The sequence below is a fragment of the Salvelinus alpinus genome, chromosome 14 (genome assembly GCF_045679555.1).
Source record: "Salvelinus alpinus chromosome 14, SLU_Salpinus.1, whole genome shotgun sequence".
Taxonomy (NCBI): Eukaryota; Metazoa; Chordata; class Actinopteri; order Salmoniformes; family Salmonidae; genus Salvelinus; species Salvelinus alpinus.
In genome coordinates, this window is record NC_092099.1 from 48,168,572 (window position 1) to 48,193,876 (window position 25,305).

The 25,305-nt window shown below is 42.7% G+C and overlaps 1 protein-coding gene across 1 annotated transcript in view; it reads right to left on the reverse strand.

Moving 5' to 3' along the window:
* LOC139538999 (aryl hydrocarbon receptor-like) overlaps window positions 1–25,305 on the reverse strand; it is a 104,998-nt gene that overhangs the window by 18,708 nt on the left and 60,985 nt on the right. The window contains exon 3 of the mRNA XM_071341643.1: window positions 23,588–23,688. Coding sequence (XP_071197744.1) covers window positions 23,588–23,688 — 101 coding nt within the window. The remainder of the gene's footprint in view (window positions 1–23,587; window positions 23,689–25,305) is intronic.

Genomic DNA, 25,305 nt, shown 5'->3' on the forward strand with positions numbered 1-25,305 from the left:
CTATTATCATCTGGCAACCTGTTTACTACGGGGGTATTATAATCTGGCAACCTGTTTACTATAGGGGTATTATAATCTGGCAACCTGTTTACTACGGGGGTATTATAACCTGGCAACCTGTTTACTACAGGGGTATTATAATCTGGCAACCTGTTTACTATAGGGGTATTATAATCTGTCACCCTGTTTCCTACGGGGGTATTATAATCTGGCAACCTGTTTACTACGGGGGTATTATAACCTGGCAACCGGTTTACTACGGGGGTATTATAATCTGGCAACCTGTTTACTACGGGGGTATTATAATCTGGCACCCTGTTTACTATAGGGGTATTATAATCTGTCACCCTGTTTCCTACGGGGGTATTATCATCTGGCAACCTGTTTACTACGGGGGTATTATAATCTGGCAACCTGTTTACTACGGGAGTATTATCATCTGGCAACCTGTTTACTACGGGGGTATTATAATCTGGCATCCTGTTTACTATAGGGGTATTATAATCTGGCAACCTGTTTACTACGGGGGTATTATCATCTGGCAACCTGTTTACTACGGGGGTATTATAATCTGGCAACCTGTTTACTACGGGGGTATTATAATCTGGCAACCTGTTTACTATGGGGGTATTATAATCTGGCAACCTGTTTACTATAGGGGTATTATAATCTGGCAACCTGTTTACTACGGGGGTATTATCATCTGGCACCCTGTTTACTACGGGGGTATTATCATCTGGCAACCTGTTTACTACGGGGGTATTATAACCTGGCAACCTGTTTACTACGGGGGTATTATAATCTGGCAACCTGTTTACTACGGGGGTATTATAATCTGGCAACCTGTTTACTACGGGGGTATTATCATCTGGCAACCTGTTTACTATAGGAGTATTATCATCTGGCAACCTGTTTACTATGGGGGTATTATAATCTGGCAACCTGTTTACTACAGGGGTATTATAATCTGGCAACCTGTTTACTACGGGGGTATTATAATCTGGCAACCTGTTTACTATGGGGGTATTATAATCTGGCAACCTGTTTACTACGGGGGTATTATAATCTGGCAACCTGTTTACTACGGGGGTATTATAACCTGGCAACCTGTTTACTACAGGGGTATTATAATCTGGCAACCTGTTAACTACATGGGTATTATAATCTGGCAACCTGTTTACTACGGGGGTATTATAATCTGGCAACCTGTTTACTACGGGGGTATTATCATCTGGCAACCTGTTTACTATGGGGGTATTATAATCTGGCAACCCGTTTACTACGGGGGTATTATAATCTGGCAACCTGTTTACTACAGGGGTATTATAACCTGGCAACCTGTTTACTATGGGGGTATTATAATCTGGCAACCTGTTTACTATGGGGGTATTATAACCTGCCAACCTGTTTACTACGGGGGTATTATAATCTGGCAACCTGTTTACTACGGGGGTATTATAATCTGGCAACCTGTTTACTACGGGGGTATTATCATCTGGCAACCTGTTTACTATAGGAGTATTATCATCTGGCAACCTGTTTACTATGGGGGTATTATAATCTGGCAACCTGTTTACTACAGGGGTATTATAATCTGGCAACCTGTTTACTACGGGGGTATTATAATCTGGCAACCTGTTTACTATGGGGGTATTATAATCTGGCAACCTGTTTACTACGGGGGTATTATAATCTGGCAACCTGTTTACTACGGGGGTATTATAACCTGGCAACCTGTTTACTACAGGGGTATTATAATCTGGCAACCTGTTAACTACATGGGTATTATAATCTGGCAACCTGTTTACTACGGGGGTATTATAATCTGGCAACCTGTTTACTACGGGGGTATTATCATCTGGCAACCTGTTTACTATGGGGGTATTATAATCTGGCAACCCGTTTACTACGGGGGTATTATAATCTGGCAACCTGTTTACTACGGGGGTATTATAACCTGGCAACCTGTTTACTATGGGGGTATTATAATCTGGCAACCTGTTTACTATGGGGGTATTATAATCTGGCAACCTGTTAACTACAGGGGTATTATAATCTGGCAACCTGTTTACTACGGGGGTATTATAATCTGGCAACCTGTTTACTACGGGGGTATTATAATCTGGCAACCTGTTAACTACAGGGGTATTATAATCTGGCAACCTGTTTACTACGGGGGTATTATAATCTGGCACCCTGTTTACTACGGGGGTATTATAATCTGTCAACCTGTTTACTATGGGGGTATTATAACCTGGCAACCTGTTTACTACGGGGGTATTATCATCTGGCACCCTGTTTACTATGGGGATATAATAATCTGGCAACCTGTTTACTACAGGGGTATTATAACCTATCAACCTGTTTACTACGGGGGTATTATCATCTGGCACCCTGTTTACTACGGGGGTATTATAACCTGGCAACCTGTTTACTACAGGGGTATTATAATCTGGCAACCTGTTTACTATGGGGGTATTATAACCTGGCAACCTGTTTACTACAGGGGTATTATAACCTATCAACCTGTTTACTACGGGGGTATTATAATCTGGCACCCTGTTTACTACGGGGGTATTATAACCTGGCAACCTGTTTACTATGGGGGTATTATCATCTGGCAACCTGTTTACTACGGGGGTATTATAATCTGGCAACCTGTTTACTATAGGGGTATTATAATCTGGCAACCTGTTTACTACGGGGGTATTATAACCTGGCAACCTGTTTACTACAGGGGTATTATAATCTGGCAACCTGTTTACTATAGGGGTATTATAATCTGTCACCCTGTTTCCTACGGGGGTATTATAATCTGGCAACCTGTTTACTACGGGGGTATTATAACCTGGCAACCGGTTTACTACGGGGGTATTATAATCTGGCAACCTGTTTACTACGGGGGTATTATAATCTGGCACCCTGTTTACTATAGGGGTATTATAATCTGTCACCCTGTTTCCTACGGGGGTATTATCATCTGGCAACCTGTTTACTACGGGGGTATTATAATCTGGCAACCTGTTTACTACGGGAGTATTATCATCTGGCAACCTGTTTACTACGGGGGTATTATAATCTGGCATCCTGTTTACTATAGGGGTATTATAATCTGGCAACCTGTTTACTACGGGGGTATTATCATCTGGCACCCTGTTTACTACGGGGGTATTATAACCTGGCAACCTGTTTACTACAGGGGTATTATAATCTGGCAACCTGTTTACTATGGGGGTATTATAACCTGGCAACCTGTTTACTACAGGGGTATTATAACCTATCAACCTGTTTACTACGGGGGTATTATAATCTGGCACCCTGTTTACTACGGGGGTATTATAACCTGGCAACCTGTTTACTATGGGGGTATTATCATCTGGCAACCTGTTTACTACGGGGGTATTATAATCTGGCAACCTGTTTACTATAGGGGTATTATAATCTGGCAACCTGTTTACTACGGGGGTATTATAACCTGGCAACCTGTTTACTACAGGGGTATTATAATCTGGCAACCTGTTTACTATAGGGGTATTATAATCTGTCACCCTGTTTCCTACGGGGGTATTATAATCTGGCAACCTGTTTACTACGGGGGTATTATAACCTGGCAACCGGTTTACTACGGGGGTATTATAATCTGGCAACCTGTTTACTACGGGGGTATTATAATCTGGCACCCTGTTTACTATAGGGGTATTATAATCTGTCACCCTGTTTCCTACGGGGGTATTATCATCTGGCAACCTGTTTACTACGGGGGTATTATAATCTGGCAACCTGTTTACTACGGGAGTATTATCATCTGGCAACCTGTTTACTACGGGGGTATTATAATCTGGCATCCTGTTTACTATAGGGGTATTATAATCTGGCAACCTGTTTACTACGGGGGTATTATCATCTGGCAACCTGTTTACTACGGGGGTATTATAATCTGGCAACCTGTTTACTACGGGAGTATTATAATCTGTCAACCTGTTTACTACGGGGGTATTATAATCTGGCAACCTGTTTACTATGGGGGTATTATAATCTGGCAACCTGTTTACTATAGGGGTATTATAATCTGGCAACCTGTTTACTACGGGGGTATTATCATCTGGCACCCTGTTTACTACGGGGGTATTATCATCTGGCAACCTGTTTACTACGGGGGTATTATAACCTGGCAACCTGTTTACTACGGGGGTATTATAATCTGGCAACCTGTTTACTACGGGGGTATTATAATCTGGCAACCTGTTTACTACGGGGGTATTATCATCTGGCAACCTGTTTACTATAGGAGTATTATCATCTGGCAACCTGTTTACTATGGGGGTATTATAATCTGGCAACCTGTTTACTACAGGGGTATTATAATCTGGCAACCTGTTTACTACGGGGGTATTATAATCTGGCAACCTGTTTACTATGGGGGTATTATAATCTGGCAACCTGTTTACTACGGGGGTATTATAATCTGGCAACCTGTTTACTACGGGGGTATTATAACCTGGCAACCTGTTTACTACAGGGGTATTATAATCTGGCAACCTGTTAACTACATGGGTATTATAATCTGGCAACCTGTTTACTACGGGGGTATTATAATCTGGCAACCTGTTTACTACGGGGGTATTATCATCTGGCAACCTGTTTACTACGGGGGTATTATAATCTGGCAACCCGTTTACTACGGGGGTATTATAATCTGGCAACCTGTTTACTACGGGGGTATTATAACCTGGCAACCTGTTTACTATGGGGGTATTATAATCTGGCAACCTGTTTACTATGGGGGTATTATAACCTGCCAACCTGTTTACTACGGGGGTATTATAATCTGGCAACCTGTTTACTACGGGGGTATTATAATCTGGCAACCTGTTTACTACGGGGGTATTATCATCTGGCAACCTGTTTACTATAGGAGTATTATCATCTGGCAACCTGTTTACTATGGGGGTATTATAATCTGGCAACCTGTTTACTACAGGGGTATTATAATCTGGCAACCTGTTTACTACGGGGGTATTATAATCTGGCAACCTGTTTACTATGGGGGTATTATAATCTGGCAACCTGTTTACTACGGGGGTATTATAATCTGGCAACCTGTTTACTACGGGGGTATTATAACCTGGCAACCTGTTTACTACAGGGGTATTATAATCTGGCAACCTGTTAACTACATGGGTATTATAATCTGGCAACCTGTTTACTACGGGGGTATTATAATCTGGCAACCTGTTTACTACGGGGGTATTATCATCTGGCAACCTGTTTACTATGGGGGTATTATAATCTGGCAACCCGTTTACTACGGGGGTATTATAATCTGGCAACCTGTTTACTACGGGGGTATTATAACCTGGCAACCTGTTTACTATGGGGGTATTATAATCTGGCAACCTGTTTACTATGGGGGTATTATAATCTGGCAACCTGTTAACTACAGGGGTATTATAATCTGGCAACCTGTTTACTACGGGGGTATTATAATCTGGCAACCTGTTTACTACGGGGGTATTATAATCTGGCAACCTGTTAACTACAGGGGTATTATAATCTGGCAACCTGTTTACTACGGGGGTATTATAATCTGGCACCCTGTTTACTACGGGGGTATTATAATCTGTCAACCTGTTTACTATGGGGGTATTATAACCTGGCAACCTGTTTACTACGGGGGTATTATCATCTGGCACCCTGTTTACTATGGGGATATAATAATCTGGCAACCTGTTTACTACAGGGGTATTATAACCTATCAACCTGTTTACTACGGGGGTATTATCATCTGGCACCCTGTTTACTACGGGGGTATTATAACCTGGCAACCTGTTTACTACAGGGGTATTATAATCTGGCAACCTGTTTACTATGGGGGTATTATAACCTGGCAACCTGTTTACTACAGGGGTATTATAACCTATCAACCTGTTTACTACGGGGGTATTATAATCTGGCACCCTGTTTACTACGGGGGTATTATAACCTGGCAACCTGTTTACTATGGGGGTATTATCATCTGGCAACCTGTTTACTACGGGGGTATTATAATCTGGCAACCTGTTTACTATAGGGGTATTATAATCTGGCAACCTGTTTACTACGGGGGTATTATAACCTGGCAACCTGTTTACTACAGGGGTATTATAATCTGGCAACCTGTTTACTATAGGGGTATTATAATCTGTCACCCTGTTTCCTACGGGGGTATTATAATCTGGCAACCTGTTTACTACGGGGGTATTATAACCTGGCAACCGGTTTACTACGGGGGTATTATAATCTGGCAACCTGTTTACTACGGGGGTATTATAATCTGGCACCCTGTTTACTATAGGGGTATTATAATCTGTCACCCTGTTTCCTACGGGGGTATTATCATCTGGCAACCTGTTTACTACGGGGGTATTATAATCTGGCAACCTGTTTACTACGGGAGTATTATCATCTGGCAACCTGTTTACTACGGGGGTATTATAATCTGGCATCCTGTTTACTATAGGGGTATTATAATCTGGCAACCTGTTTACTACGGGGGTATTATCATCTGGCAACCTGTTTACTACGGGGGTATTATAATCTGGCAACCTGTTTACTACGGGAGTATTATAATCTGTCAACCTGTTTACTACGGGGGTATTATAATCTGGCAACCTGTTTACTATGGGGGTATTATAATCTGGCAACCTGTTTACTATAGGGGTATTATAATCTGGCAACCTGTTTACTACGGGGGTATTATCATCTGGCACCCTGTTTACTACGGGGGTATTATCATCTGGCAACCTGTTTACTACGGGGGTATTATAACCTGGCAACCTGTTTACTACGGGGGTATTATAATCTGGCAACCTGTTTACTACGGGGGTATTATAATCTGGCAACCTGTTTACTACGGGGGTATTATCATCTGGCAACCTGTTTACTATAGGAGTATTATCATCTGGCAACCTGTTTACTATGGGGGTATTATAATCTGGCAACCTGTTTACTACAGGGGTATTATAATCTGGCAACCTGTTTACTACGGGGGTATTATAATCTGGCAACCTGTTTACTATGGGGGTATTATAATCTGGCAACCTGTTTACTACGGGGGTATTATAATCTGGCAACCTGTTTACTACGGGGGTATTATAACCTGGCAACCTGTTTACTACAGGGGTATTATAATCTGGCAACCTGTTAACTACATGGGTATTATAATCTGGCAACCTGTTTACTACGGGGGTATTATAATCTGGCAACCTGTTTACTACGGGGGTATTATCATCTGGCACCCTGTTTACTATGGGGGTATTATCATCTGGCAACCTGTTTACTACGGGGGTTTTATCATCTGGCACCCTGTTTACTATGGGGGTATTATAATCTGGCAACCTGTTTACTATGGGGATATAATAATCTGGCAACCTGTTTACTACAGGGGTATTATAACCTATCAACCTGTTTACTACGGGGGTATTATCATCTGGCAACCTGTTTACTATGGGGGTATTATAACCTGGCAACCTGTTTACTACAGGGGTATTATAACCTATCAACCTGTTTACTACGGGGGTATTATCATCTGGCACCCTGTTTACTACGGGGGTATTATAACCTGGCAACCTGTTTACTACAGGGGTATTATAATCTGGCAACCTGTTTACTATGGGGGTATTATAACCTGGCAACCTGTTTAGTACAGGGGTATTATAACCTATCAACCTGTTTACTACGGGGGTATTATAATCTGGCACCCTGTTTACTACGGGGGTATTATAACCTGGCAACCTGTTTACTATGGGGGTATTATCATCTGGCAACCTGTTTACTACGGGGGTATTATAATCTGGCAACCTGTTTACTATAGGGGTATTATAATCTGGCAACCTGTTTACTACGGGGTTATTATAACCTGGCAACCTGTTTACTACAGGGGTATTATAATCTGGCAACCTGTTTACTATAGGGGTATTATAATCTGTCACCCTGTTTCCTACGGGGGTATTATAATCTGGCAACCTGTTTACTACGGGGGTATTATAACCTGGCAACCTGTTTACTACGGGGGTATTATAATCTGGCAACCTGTTTACTACATGGGTATTATAACCTGGTAACCTGTTTACTACGGGGGTATTATAATCTGGCAACCTGTTTACTATGGGGGTATTATAATCTGGCAACCTGTTTACTACGGGGGTATTATAATCTGGCAACCTGTTTACTACGGGGGTATTATAACCTGGCAACCTGTTTACTACAGGGGTATTATAATCTGGCAACCTGTTAACTACATGGGTATTATAATCTGGCAACCTGTTTACTACGGGGGTATTATAATCTGGCAACCTGTTTACTACGGGGGTATTATAATCTGGCAACCTGTTTACTATGGGGGTATTATAATCTGGCAACCCGTTTACTACGGGGGTATTATAATCTGGCAACCTGTTTACTACGGGGGTATTATAACCTGGCAACCTGTTTACTATGGGGGTATTATAATCTGGCAACCTGTTTACTATGGGGGTATTATAATCTGGCAACCTGTTAACTACAGGGGTATTATAATCTGGCAACCTGTTTACTACGGGGGTATTATAATCTGGCAACCTGTTTACTACGGGGGTATTATAATCTGGCAACCTGTTAACTACAGGGGTATTATAATCTGGCAACCTGTTTACTACGGGGGTATTATAATCTGGCAACCTGTTTACTACGGGGGTATTATAATCTGGCAACCTGTTTACTATGGGGGTATTATAATCTGTCACCCTGTTTACTACGGGGGTATTATAATCTGTCAACCTGTTTACTATGGGGGTATTATAACCTGGCAACCTGTTTACTACGGGGGTATTATCATCTGGCACCCTGTTTACTATGGGGGTATTATCATCTGGCAACCTGTTTACTACGGGGGTTTTATCATCTGGCACCCTGTTTACTATGGGGGTATTATAATCTGGCAACCTGTTTACTATGGGGATATAATAATCTGGCAACCTGTTTACTACGGGGGTATTATAATCTGGCAACCTGTTTACTACGGGGGTATTATAATCTGGCAACCTGTTAACTACAGGGGTATTATAATCTGGCAACCTGTTTACTACGGGGGTATTATAATCTGTCAACCTGTTTACTATGGGGGTATTATAACCTGGCAACCTGTTTACTACGGGGGTTTTATCATCTGGCACCCTGTTTACTATGGGGGTATTATCATCTGGCAACCTGTTTACTACGGGGGTTTTATCATCTGGCACCCTGTTTACTATGGGGGTATTATAATCTGGCAACCTGTTTACTATGGGGATATAATAATCTGGCAACCTGTTTACTACAGGGGTATTATAACCTATCAACCTGTTTACTACGGGGGTATTATCATCTGGCAACCTGTTTACTATGGGGGTATTATAACCTGGCAACCTGTTTACTACAGGGGTATTATAACCTATCAACCTGTTTACTACGGGGGTATTATCATCTGGCACCCTGTTTACTACGGGGGTATTATAACCTGGCAACCTGTTTACTACAGGGGTATTATAATCTGGCAACCTGTTTACTATGGGGGTATTATAACCTGGCAACCTGTTTACTACAGGGGTATTATAACCTATCAACCTGTTTACTACGGGGGTATTATAACCTATCAACCTGTTTACTACGGGGGTATTATAATCTGGCACCCTGTTTACTACGGGGGTATTATAACCTGGCAACCTGTTTACTATGGGGGTATTATCATCTGGCAACCTGTTTACTACGGGGGTATTATAATCTGGCAACCTGTTTACTATAGGGGTATTATAATCTGGCAACCTGTTTACTACGGGGGTATTATAACCTGGCAACCTGTTTACTACAGGGGTATTATAATCTGGCAACCTGTTTACTATAGGGGTATTATAATCTGTCACCCTGTTTCCTACGGGGGTATTATAATCTGGCAACCTGTTTACTACGGGGGTATTATAACCTGGCAACCGGTTTACTACGGGGGTATTATAATCTGGCAACCTGTTTACTACGGGGGTATTATAATCTGTCACCCTGTTTCCTACGGGGGTATTATCATCTGGCAACCTGTTTACTACGGGGGTATTATAATCTGGCAACTTGTTTACTACGGGAGTATTATCATCTGGCAACCTGTTTACTACGGGGGTATTATAATCTGGCATCCTGTTTACTATAGGGGTATTATAATCTGGCAACCTGTTTACTACGGGGGTATTATCATCTGGCAACCTGTTTACTACGGGGGTATTATAATCTGGCAACCTGTTTACTACGGGAGTATTATAATCTGTCAACCTGTTTACTACGGGGGTATTATAATCTGGCAACCTGTTTACTACGGGGGTATTATAATCTGGCAACTTGTTTACTACGGGAGTATTATCATCTGGCAACCTGTTTACTACGGGGGTATTATAATCTGGCATCCTGTTTACTATAGGGGTATTATAATCTGGCAACCTGTTTACTACGGGGGTATTATCATCTGGCAACCTGTTTACTACGGGGGTATTATAATCTGGCAACCTGTTTACTACGGGAGTATTATAATCTGTCAACCTGTTTACTACGGGGGTATTATAATCTGGCAACCTGTTTACTATGGGGGTATTATAATCTGGCAACCTGTTTACTATAGGGGTATTATAATCTGGCAACCTGTTTACTACGGGGGTATTATCATCTGGCACCCTGTTTACTACGGGGGTATTATAACCTGGCAACCTGTTTACTATGGGGGTATTATCATCTGGCAACCTGTTTACTACGGGGGTATTATAATCTGGCAACCTGTTTACTATAGGGGTATTATAATCTGGCAACCTGTTTACTACGGGGGTATTATAACCTGGCAACCTGTTTACTACAGGGGTATTATAATCTGGCAACCTGTTTACTATAGGGGTATTATAATCTGTCACCCTGTTTCCTACGGGGGTATTATAATCTGGCAACCTGTTTACTACGGGGGTATTATAACCTGGCAACCGGTTTACTACGGGGGTATTATAATCTGGCAACCTGTTTACTACGGGGGTATTATAATCTGGCACCCTGTTTACTATAGGGGTATTATAATCTGTCACCCTGTTTCCTACGGGGGTATTATCATCTGGCAACCTGTTTACTACGGGGGTATTATAATCTGGCAACCTGTTTACTACGGGAGTATTATCATCTGGCAACCTGTTTACTACGGGGGTATTATAATCTGGCATCCTGTTTACTATAGGGGTATTATAATCTGGCAACCTGTTTACTACGGGGGTATTATCATCTGGCAACCTGTTTACTACGGGGGTATTATAATCTGGCAACCTGTTTACTACGGGAGTATTATAATCTGTCAACCTGTTTACTACGGGGGTATTATAATCTGGCAACCTGTTTACTATGGGGGTATTATAATCTGGCAACCTGTTTACTATAGGGGTATTATAATCTGGCAACCTGTTTACTACGGGGGTATTATCATCTGGCACCCTGTTTACTACGGGGGTATTATCATCTGGCAACCTGTTTACTACGGGGGTATTATAACCTGGCAACCTGTTTACTACGGGGGTATTATAATCTGGCAACCTGTTTACTACGGGGGTATTATAATCTGGCAACCTGTTTACTACGGGGGTATTATCATCTGGCAACCTGTTTACTATAGGAGTATTATCATCTGGCAACCTGTTTACTATGGGGGTATTATAATCTGGCAACCTGTTTACTACAGGGGTATTATAATCTGGCAACCTGTTTACTACGGGGGTATTATAATCTGGCAACCTGTTTACTATGGGGGTATTATAATCTGGCAACCTGTTTACTACGGGGGTATTATAATCTGGCAACCTGTTTACTACGGGGGTATTATAACCTGGCAACCTGTTTACTACAGGGGTATTATAATCTGGCAACCTGTTAACTACATGGGTATTATAATCTGGCAACCTGTTTACTACGGGGGTATTATAATCTGGCAACCTGTTTACTACGGGGGTATTATCATCTGGCAACCTGTTTACTATGGGGGTATTATAATCTGGCAACCCGTTTACTACGGGGGTATTATAATCTGGCAACCTGTTTACTACGGGGGTATTATAACCTGGCAACCTGTTTACTATGGGGGTATTATAATCTGGCAACCTGTTTACTATGGGGGTATTATAATCTGGCAACCTGTTAACTACAGGGGTATTATAATCTGGCAACCTGTTTACTACGGGGGTATTATAATCTGGCAACCTGTTTACTACGGGGGTATTATAATCTGGCAACCTGTTAACTACAGGGGTATTATAATCTGGCACCCTGTTTACTACGGGGGTATTATAATCTGGCACCCTGTTTACTACGGGGGTATTATAATCTGTCAACCTGTTTACTATGGGGGTATTATAACCTGGCAACCTGTTTACTACGGGGGTATTATCATCTGGCACCCTGTTTACTATGGGGGTATTATCATCTGGCAACCTGTTTACTACGGGGGTTTTATCATCTGGCACCCTGTTTACTATGGGGGTATTATAATCTGGCAACCTGTTTACTATGGGGATATAATAATCTGGCAACCTGTTTACTACAGGGGTATTATAACCTATCAACCTGTTTACTACGGGGGTATTATCATCTGGCAACCTGTTTACTATGGGGGTATTATAACCTGGCAACCTGTTTACTACAGGGGTATTATAACCTATCAACCTGTTTACTACGGGGGTATTATCATCTGGCACCCTGTTTACTACGGAGGTATTATAACCTGGCAACCTGTTTACTACAGGGGTATTATAATCTGGCAACCTGTTTACTATAGGGGTATTATAACCTGGCAACCTGTTTAGTACAGGGGTATTATAACCTATCAACCTGTTTACTACGGGGGTATTATAATCTGGCAACCTGTTTACTATGGGGGTATTATCATCTGGCAACCTGTTTACTACGGGGGTATTATAATCTGGCAACCTGTTTACTATAGGGGTATTATAATCTGGCAACCTGTTTACTACGGGGTTATTATAACCTGGCAACCTGTTTACTACAGGGGTATTATAATCTGGCAACCTGTTTACTATAGGGGTATTATAATCTGTCACCCTGTTTCCTACGGGGGTATTATAATCTGGCAACCTGTTTACTACGGGGGTATTATAACCTGGCAACCTGTTTACTACGGGGGTATTATAATCTGGCAACCTGTTTACTACATGGGTATTATAACCTGGTAACCTGTTTACTACGGGGGTATTATAATCTGGCAACCTGTTTACTATGGGGGTATTATAATCTGGCAACCTGTTTACTACGGGGGTATTATAATCTGGCAACCTGTTTACTACGGGGGTATTATAACCTGGCAACCTGTTTACTACAGGGGTATTATAATCTGGCAACCTGTTAACTACGGGGGTATTATAATCTGGCAACCTGTTTACTATGGGGGTATTATAATCTGGCAACCCGTTTACTACGGGGGTATTATAATCTGGCAACCTGTTTACTACGGGGGTATTATAACCTGGCAACCTGTTTACTATGGGGGTATTATAATCTGGCAACCTGTTTACTATGGGGGTATTATAATCTGGCAACCTGTTAACTACAGGGGTATTATAATCTGGCAACCTGTTTACTACGGGGGTATTATAATCTGGCAACCTGTTTACTACGGGGGTATTATAATCTGGCAACCTGTTAACTACAGGGGTATTATAATCTGGCAACCTGTTTACTACGGGGGTATTATAATCTGGCAACCTGTTTACTACGGGGGTATTATAATCTGGCAACCTGTTTACTATGGGGGTATTATAATCTGTCACCCTGTTTACTACGGGGGTATTATAATCTGTCAACCTGTTTACTATGGGGGTATTATAACCTGGCAACCTGTTTACTACGGGGGTATTATCATCTGGCACCCTGTTTACTATGGAGGTATTATCATCTGGCAACCTGTTTACTACGGGGGTTTTATCATCTGGCACCCTGTTTACTATGGGGGTATTATAATCTGGCAACCTGTTTACTATGGGGATATAATAATCTGGCAACCTGTTTACTACAGGGGTATTATAATCTGGCAACCTGTTTACTACGGGGGTATTATAATCTGGCAACCTGTTTACTACGGGGGTATTATAATCTGGCAACCTGTTAACTACAGGGGTATTATAATCTGGCAACCTGTTTACTACGGGGGTATTATAATCTGGCACCCTGTTTACTACGGGGGTATTATAATCTGTCAACCTGTTTACTATGGGGGTATTATAACCTGGCAACCTGTTTACTACGGGGGTTTTATCATCTGGCACCCTGTTTACTATGGGGGTATTATCATCTGGCAACCTGTTTACTACGGGGGTTTTATCATCTGGCACCCTGTTTACTATGGGGGTATTATAATCTGGCAACCTGTTTACTATGGGGATATAATAATCTGGCAACCTGTTTACTACAGGGGTATTATAACCTATCAACCTGTTTACTACGGGGGTATTATCATCTGGCAACCTGTTTACTATGGGGGTATTATAACCTGGCAACCTGTTTACTACAGGGGTATTATAACCTATCAACCTGTTTACTACGGGGGTATTATCATCTGGCACCCTGTTTACTACGGGGGTATTATAACCTGGCAACCTGTTTACTACAGGGGTATTATAATCTGGCAACCTGTTTACTATGGGGGTATTATAACCTGGCAACCTGTTTACTACAGGGGTATTATAACCTATCAACCTGTTTACTACGGGGGTATTATAATCTGGCACCCTGTTTACTACGGGGGTATTATAACCTGGCAACCTGTTTACTATGGGGGTATTATCATCTGGCAACCTGTTTACTACGGGGGTATTATAATCTGGCAACCTGTTTACTATAGGGGTATTATAACCTGGCAACCTGTTTACTACGGGGGTATTATAACCTGGCAACCTGTTTACTACAGGGGTATTATAATCTGGCAACCTGTTTACTATAGGGGTATTATAATCTGTCACCCTGTTTCCTACGGGGGTATTATAATCTGGCAACCTGTTTACTACGGGGGTATTATAACCTGGCAACCGGTTTACTACGGGGGTATTATAATCTGGCAACCTGTTTACTACGGGGGTATTATAATCTGGCACCCTGTTTACTATAGGGGTATTATAATCTGTCACCCTGTTTCCTACGGGGGTATTATCATCTGGCAACCTGTTTACTACGGGGGTATTATAATCTGGCAACCTGTTTACTACGGGAGTATTATCATCTGGCAACCTGTTTACTACGGGGGTATTATAATCTGGCATCCTGTTTACTATAGGGGTATTATAATCTGGCAACCTGTTTACTACGGGGGTATTATCATCTGGCAACCTGTTTACTACGGGGGTATTATAATCTGGCAACCTGTTTACTACGGGAGTATTATAATCTGTCAACCTGTTTACTACGGGGGTATTATAATCTGGCAACCTGTTTACTATGGGGGTATTATAATCTGGCAACCTGTTTACTATAGGGGTATTATAATCTGGCAACCTGTTTACTACGGGGGTATTATCATCTGGCACCCTGTTTACTACGGGGGTATTATCATCTGGCAACCTGTTTACTACGGGGGTATTATAACCTGGCAACCTGTTTACTACGGGGGTATTATAATCTGGCAACCTGTTTACTACGGGGGTATTATAATCTGGCAACCTGTTTACTACGGGGGTATTATCATCTGGCAACCTGTTTACTATAGGAGTATTATCATCTGGCAACCTGTTTACTATGGGGGTATTATAATCTGGCAACCTGTTTACTACAGGGGTATTATAATCTGGCAACCTGTTTACTACGGGGGTATTATAATCTGGCAACCTGTTTACTATGGGGGTATTATAATCTGGCAACCTGTTTACTACGGGGGTATTATAATCTGGCAACCTGTTTACTACGGGGGTATTATAACCTGGCAACCTGTTTACTACAGGGGTATTATAATCTGGCAACCTGTTAACTACATGGGTATTATAATCTGGCAACCTGTTTACTACGGGGGTATTATAATCTGGCAACCTGTTTACTACGGGGGTATTATCATCTGGCAACCTGTTTACTATGGGGGTATTATAATCTGGCAACCCGTTTACTACGGGGGTATTATAATCTGGCAACCTGTTTACTACGGGGGTATTATAACCTGGCAACCTGTTTACTATGGGGGTATTATAATCTGGCAACCTGTTTACTATGGGGGTATTATAATCTGGCAACCTGTTAACTACAGGGGTATTATAATCTGGCAACCTGTTTACTACGGGGGTATTATAATCTGGCAACCTGTTTACTACGGGGGTATTATAATCTGGCAACCTGTTAACTACAGGGGTATTATAATCTGGCAACCTGTTTACTACGGGGGTATTATAATCTGGCACCCTGTTTACTACGGGGGTATTATAATCTGTCAACCTGTTTACTATGGGGGTATTATAACCTGGCAACCTGTTTACTACGGGGGTATTATCATCTGGCACCCTGTTTACTATGGGGGTATTATCATCTGGCAACCTGTTTACTACGGGGGTTTTATCATCTGGCACCCTGTTTACTATGGGGGTATTATAATCTGGCAACCTGTTTACTATGGGGATATAATAATCTGGCAACCTGTTTACTACAGGGGTATTATAACCTATCAACCTGTTTACTACGGGGGTATTATCATCTGGCAACCTGTTTACTATGGGGGTATTATAAGCTGGCAACCTGTTTACTACAGGGGTATTATAACCTATCAACCTGTTTACTACGGGGGTATTATCATCTGGCACCCTGTTTACTACGGGGGTATTATAACCTGGCAACCTGTTTACTACAGGGGTATTATAATCTGGCAACCTGTTTACTATGGGGGTATTATAACCTGGCAACCTGTTTAGTACAGGGGTATTATAACCTATCAACCTGTTTACTACGGGGGTATTATAATCTGGCACCCTGTTTACTACGGGGGTATTATAACCTGGCAACCTGTTTACTATGGGGGTATTATCATCTGGCAACCTGTTTACTACGGGGGTATTATAATCTGGCAACCTGTTTACTATAGGGGTATTATAATCTGGCAACCTGTTTACTACGGGGTTATTATAACCTGGCAACCTGTTTACTACAGGGGTATTATAATCTGGCAACCTGTTTACTATAGGGGTATTATAATCTGTCACCCTGTTTCCTACGGGGGTATTATAATCTGGCAACCTGTTTACTACGGGGGTATTATAACCTGGCAACCTGTTTACTACGGGGGTATTATAATCTGCAAACCTGTTTACTACATGGGTATTATAACCTGGCAACCTGTTTACTACGGGGGTATTATAATCTGGCAACCTGTTTACTATGGGGGTATTATAATCTGGCAACCTGTTTACTACGGGGGTATTATAATCTGGCAACCTCTTTACTACGGGGGTATTATAACCTGGCAACCTGTTTACTACAGGGGTATTATAATCTGGCAACCTGTTAACTACATGGGTATTATAATCTGGCAACCTGTTTACTACGGGGGTATTATAATCTGGCAACCTGTTTACTACGGGGGTATTATAATCTGGCAACCTGTTTACTATGGGGGTATTATAATCTGGCAACCCGTTTACTACGGGGGTATTATAATCTGGCAACCTGTTTACTACGGGGGTATTATAACCTGGCAACCTGTTTACTATGGGGGTATTATAATCTGGCAACCTGTTTACTATGGGGGTATTATAATCTGGCAACCTGTTAACTACAGGGGTATTATAATCTGGCAACCTGTTTACTACGGGGGTATTATAATCTGGCAACCTGTTTACTACGGGGGTATTATAATCTGGCAACCTGTTAACTACAGGGGTATTATAATCTGGCAACCTGTTTACTACGGGGGTATTATAATCTGGCAACCTGTTTACTACGGGGGTATTATAATCTGTCACCCTGTTTACTACGGGGGTATTATAATCTGTCAACCTGTTTACTATGGGGGTATTATAACCTGGCAACCTGTTTACTACGGGGGTATTATCATCTGGCACCCTGTTTACTATGGGGGTATTATCATCTGGCAACCTGTTTACTACGGGGGTTTTATCATCTGGCACCCTGTTTACTATGGGGGTATTATAATCTGGCAACCTGTTTACTATGGGGATATAATAATCTGGCAACCTGTTTACTACAGGGGTATTATAATCTGGCAACCTGTTTACTACGGGGGTATTATAATCTGGCAACCTGTTTACTACGGGGGTATTATAATCTGGCAACCTGTTAACTACAGGGGTATTATAATCTGGCAACCTGTTTACTACGGGGGTATTATAATCTGGCACCCTGTTTACTACGGGGGTATTATAATCTGTCAACCTGTTTACTATGGGGGTATTATAACCTGGCAACCTGTTTACTACGGGGGTATTATCATCTGGCACCCTGTTTACTATGGGGGTATTATCATCTGGCAACCTGTTTACTACGGGGGTTTTATCATCTGGCACCCTGTTTACTATGGGGGTATTATAATCTGGCAACCTGTTTACTATGGGGATATAATAATCTGGCAACCTGTTTACTACAGGGGTATTATAACCTATCAACCTGTTTACTACGGGGGTATTATCATCTGGCAACCTGTTTACTATGGGGGTATTATAACCTGGCAACCTGTTTACTACAGGGGTATTATAACCTATCAACCTGTTTACTACGGGGGTATTATCATCTGGCACCCTGTTTACTACGGGGGTATTATAACCTGGCAACCTGTTTACTACAGGGGTATTATAATCTGGCAACCTGTTTACTATGGGGGTATTATAACCTGGCAACCTGTTTACTACAGGGGTATTATAACCTATCAACCTGTTTACTACGGGGGTATTATAATCTGGCACCCTGTTTACTACGGGGGTATTATAACCTGGCAACCTGTTTACTATGGGGGTATTATCATCTGGCAACCTGTTTACTACGGGGGTATTATAATCTGGCAACCTGTTTACTATAGGGGTATTATAATCTGGCAACCTGTTTACTACGGGGTTATTATAACCTGGCAACCTGTTTACTACAGGGGTATTATAATCTGGCAACCTGTTTACTATAGGGGTATTATAATCTGTCACCCTGTTTCCTACGGGGGTATTATAATCTGGCAACCTGTTTACTACGGGGGTATTATAACCTGGCAACCTGTTTACTACGGGGGTATTATAATCTGGCAACCTGTTTACTACATGGGTATTATAACCTGGCAACCTGTTTACTACGGGGGTATTATAATCTGGCAACCTGTTTACTATGGGGGTATTATAATCTGGCAACCTGTTTACTACGGGGGTATTATAATCTGGCAACCTGTTTACTACGGGGGTATTATAACCTGGCAACCTGTTTACTACAGGGGTATTATAATCTGGCAACCTGTTAACTACATGGGTATTATAATCTGGCAACCTGTTTACTACGGGGGTATTATAATCTGGCAACCTGTTTACTACGGGGGTATTATAATCTGGCAACCTGTTTACTATGGGGGTATTATAATCTGGCAACCCGTTTACTACGGGGGTATTATAATCTGGCAACCTGTTTACTACGGGGGTATTATAACCTGGCAACCTGTTTACTATGGGGGTATTATAATCTGGCAACCTGTTTACTATGGGGGTATTATAATCTGGCAACCTGTTAACTACAGGGGTATTATAATCTGGCAACCTGTTTACTACGGGGGTATTATAATCTGGCAACCTGTTTACTACGGGGGTATTATAATCTGGCAACCTGTTAACTACAGGGGTATTATAATCTGGCAACCTGTTTACTACGGGGGTATTATAATCTGGCAACCTGTTTACTACGGGGGTATTATAATCTGGCAACCTGTTTACTATGGGGGTATTATAATCTGTCACCCTGTTTACTACGGGGGTATTATAATCTGGCAACCTGTTTACTATGGGGGTATTATAACCTGGCAACCTGTTTACTACGGGGGTATTATCATCTGGCACCCTGTTTACTATGGGGGTATTATCATCTGGCAACCTGTTTACTACGGGGGTTTTATCATCTGGCACCCTGTTTACTATGGGGGTATTATAATCTGGCAACCTGTTTACTATGGGGATATAATAATCTGGCAACCTGTTTACTACGGGGGTATTATCATCTGGCAACCTGTTTACTATGGGGGTATTATAACCTGGCAACCTGTTTACTACAGGGGTATTATAACCTATCAACCTGTTTACTACGGGGGTATTATCATCTGGCACCCTGTTTACTACGGGGGTATTATAACCTGGCAACCTGTTTACTACAGGGGTATTATAATCTGGCAACCTGTTTACTATGGGGGTATTATAACCTGGCAACCTGTTTACTACAGGGGTATTATAACCTATCAACCTGTTTACTACGGGGGTATTATAATCTGGCACCCTGTTTACTACGGGGGTATTATAACCTGGCAACCTGTTTACTATGGGGGTATTATCATCTGGCAACCTGTTTACTACGGGGGTATTATAATCTGGCAACCTGTTTACTATAGGGGTATTATAATCTGGCAACCTGTTTACTACGGGGGTATTATAACCTGGCAACCTGTTTACTACAGGGGTATTATAATCTGGCAACCTGTTTACTATAGGGGTATTATAATCTGTCACCCTGTTTCCTACGGGGGTATTATAATCTGGCAACCTGTTTACTACGGGGGTATTATAACCTGGCAACCGGTTTACTACGGGGGTATTATAATCTGGCAACCTGTTTACTACGGGGGTATTATAATCTGGCAACCTGTTTACTACGGGAGTATTATCATCTGGCAACCTGTTTACTACGGGGGTATTATAATCTGGCATCATGTTTACTATAGGGGTATTATAATCTGGCAACCTGTTTACTACGGGGGTATTATCATCTGGCAACCTGTTTACTACGGGGGTATTATAATCTGGCAACCTGTTTACTACGGGAGTATTATAATCTGTCAACCTGTTTACTACGGGGGTATTATAATCTGGCAACCTGTTTACTATGGGGGTATTATAATCTGTCAACCTGTTTACTATAGGGGTATTATAATCTGGCAACCTGTTTACTACGGGGGTATTATCATCTGGCACCCTGTTTACTACGGGGGTATTATCATCTGGCAACCTGTTTACTACGGGGGTATTATAACCTGGCAACCTGTTTACTACGGGGGTATTATAATCTGGCAACCTGTTTACTACGGGGGTATTATAATCTGGCAACCTGTTTACTACGGGGGTATTATCATCTGGCAACCTGTTTACTATAGGAGTATTATCATCTGGCAACCTGTTTACTATGGGGGTATTATAATCTGGCAACCTGTTTACTACAGGGGTATTATAATCTGGCAACCTGTTTACTACAGGGGTATTATAATCTGGCACCCTGTTTACTACGGGGGTATTATAATCTGGCACCCTGTTTACTACAGGGGTATTATAATCTGGCAACCTGTTTACTATGGGGATATTATAACCTGGCAACCTGTTTACTATGGGGGTATTATCATCTGGCAACCTGTTTACTATGGGGGTATTATCATCTGGCAACCTGTTTACTATGGGGGTATTATAATCTGGCACCCTGTTTACTATAGGAGTATTATAATCTGGCAACCTGTTTACTATGGGGGTATTATAATCTGGCACCCTGTTTACTACAGGAGTATTATAATCTGGCAACCTGTTTACTATAGGAGTATTATAATCTGGCAACCTGTTTACTATGGGGGTATTATCATCTGGCAACCTGTTTACTATGGGGGTATTATCATCTGGCAACCTGTTTACTATGGGGGTATTATCATCTGGCAACCTGTTTACTATGGGGGTATTATCATCTGGCAACCTGTTTACTATGGGGGTATTATAATCTGGCACCCTGTTTACTATAGGGGTATTATAATCTGGCAACCTGTTTACTACAGGGGTATTATAATCTGGCACCCTGTTTACTACAGGAGTATTATAATCTGGCAACCTGTTTACTACGGGGGTATTATAATCTGGCACCCTGTTTACTATAGGAGTATTATAATCTGGCAACCTGTTTACTATAGGAGTATTATAATCTGGCAACCTGTTTACTATGGGGGTATTATAATCTGGCAACCTGTTTACTATAGGAGTATTATAATCTGGCAACCTGTTTACTACGGGGGTATTATAATCTGGCACCCTGTTTACTATAGGAGTATTATAATCTGGCAACCTGTTTACTATAGGAGTATTATAATCTGGGAACCTGTTTACTACGGGGGTATTATAATCTGGCACCCTGTTTACTATAGGAGTATTATAATCTGGCAACCTGTTTACTATAGGAGTATTATAATCTGGCAACCTGTTTACTATGGGGGTATTATCATCTGGCAACCTGTTTACTATAGGAGTATTATAATCTGGCGACTTGTTTACTATGGGGGTATTATAATCTGGCACCCTGTTTACTATGGGGGTATTATAATCTGGCAACCTGTTTACTACGGGGGTATTATAATCTGGCAACCTGTTTACTATGGGGGTATTATAATCTGGCAACCTGTTTACTATGGGGGTATTATAATCTGGCAACCTGTTTACTACGGGGGTATTATAATCTAGCAACCTGTTTACTATGGGGATATTATAACCTGGCAACCTGTTTACTATGGGTGTCACGCCTGCTCCAGCTCCCCGGCGCATGAGGGCGCCAGGCTACCCAGCATTGTGCACTCCTGCCACCATCATTACACACACCTGCCTTCTCCCCGTCACGCGCATCAGTGATTTTTGGACTCAATCACCTCTGTCATTACCTCCCCTATATCTGTCCGGTTCCCCGCTCTGTTCCCTGCTTCTGCATTGATTGTCATATGTCCTTGTTTACCCGTGTGCTGACGCTGTTCATCATTAAAATGTTCAACTACCTGCTTCTCATCTCCGGCGTTGGTCCTAACAACGGGGGTATTATAATCTGGCAACCTGTTTACTGTCTATCACAGTTCCCTCTGCATTGACTGATGATCATACCAGCCTCCATCTTGAGAGAGGAATCCCAAACATGCCAGTCATCGCTTGGTGTGAAAATGTACCTGACATCTGAGAATGAGAAAACAGCGTGCTAGAGCACTGGGCGAGCGTTCGCTTTGTTAAGCGTAGTAAACCGTGACCAGGCCTTGGCAGGAAGTACCAGGACAACCTATTTCACCTGTCAGACAACCTATTTCACCTGTCAAAACTTCCTGCTAAATGGATGGTCCTGGATTATAACTCAATCCACCTGGATTAACAAACGCATGAACAATGTCTGGGTCTTTACCTACTCGTCTGCCAGCCAGTAGTCTCTCATGACTTTTAACGTTCAAAACTGGCCAGCACCCACAGAAGATTTGGTTCTGGGTGCTGAGATGTCTGTCAGTCAATCAAGACATTTAGACACTATGGGCCATCCCAAACTGCTCTCCGTCTGTCTGTACTGTGCCATGTTGTACCTGGAGAAGTAGGTCCCCCTCGGAGAAGGTTGGGGCGTTCATCCCATTCATGTTCAGGCCATCCCCCCCAGGAAACAGGACACTGCTTTTCTTCATGGTTGCTGCAGACAGAGAGGGAGAACAACAAGCTCACATCAGCACGCTATCCTGAAAGCAATACACACAGGAATCTGGGGTTTCTGTGGTCTGGATATTTTGAACTTTCACCTGCCCTAAGCCAACTCTTCTGAGTTTATGTTCCCATCTCTCTCTCACCCTTTTTCACTCTGTCTGCCCCTCATTCTGTCCTTCTTCCACCATTCACTCACTCACTCCCTCCCTCCCTCCCTTCCTCCCACTTGAGAAACAGGGATACCTAGTCAGTTGCACAACTGAACGCATCTTCTGCATTTAAGCCAACCTCTCTGAATCAGAGAGGTGCGGGGGGCTGCCTTAATCCATGTCATCAGCGCCCGGGAGCAGTTGATGTTGGAGGTTAACTGCCTTGCTCAGGGGCAGAACTAAATATTTTTTTCCACTTTGCCGGCTCGGGGGTTCGAACGAACAACCTTTTGGTTACTGGTCCAACGCTCTTAACCGCTAGGCTACCTGGCTATCCTCAATTACCCTTTTCCTCTCTCTCTCTCTCTCCCTCTCCTTCCCTCCCAGTGCCCCAACTCCCTCGCTCTCTCCCTCCCTCCCACTGCCCCAACTCCCTCCCTCTCACTGCCCCAACTCCCTCTCTCCCTCCCTCCCACTGCCTCAACTCCCTCTCTCTCTCCCTCCCACTGCCCCATCTCCCTCTCACTGCCCCAACTCTCTCTCTCCCTCCCTCTCACTGCCCCAACTCCCTCTATCCCTCCCTCTCACTGCCCCAGCTCTCTGTCTCCCTCCATCCCTCTCACTGCCCCAACTCCCTCTCACTGCCCCAACTCTCTCTCTCCCTCCCTCTCACTGCCCCAACTCTCTCTCCCTCCCTCTCACTGCCCCAACTCCCTCTATCCCTCCCTCTCACTGCCCCAACTCTCTCGCTCCCTCCATCCCTCTCACTGCCCCAACTCCCTCTATCCCTCCCTCTCACTGCCCCAACTCTCTCTCTCCCTCCCTCTCACTGCCCCAACTCCCTCTATCCCTCCCTCTCACTGCCCCAGCTCTCTGTCTCCCTCCATCCCTCTCACTGCCCCAACTCCCTCTCACTGCCCCAACTCTCTCGCTCCCTCCCTCTCACTGCCCAAACTCCCTCTAACCACTCCTCTCTCTCACTGCCAACTCTTTCTCTCCCTCTCACTGCCCCAACTCCCTCCCTCCCTCCGCCCCAACTCCCTCTAACCACTCCTCCCTCTCACAATGTGCAAATGATTAAAGTACAAAAGAGAAAATAAATAAACATAAATATGGGTTGTATTTACAATGGTGTTTGTTATTCACTGGTTGCCCTTTTCTTGTGGCAACAGGTCACAAATGTTGCTGCTGTGATGGCACACTGTGGTATTTCACCCAGTAGATATGGGAGTTTATCAAAATCTGTTTGTTTTCAAATTCTTTGTGGATCTGTGTAATCTGAGGGAAATATGTGTCTCTAATATGGTCATACATTTGGCAGGAGGTTAGGAAGTGCAGCTCAGTTTCCACCTCATTGTGTGGGCAGTGTGCAAATAGCCTGTCTTCTCTTGAGAGCCATGTCTGCCTATGGCAGCCTTTCTCAATAGCAAGGCTATGCTCACTGAGTCTGACCCAAA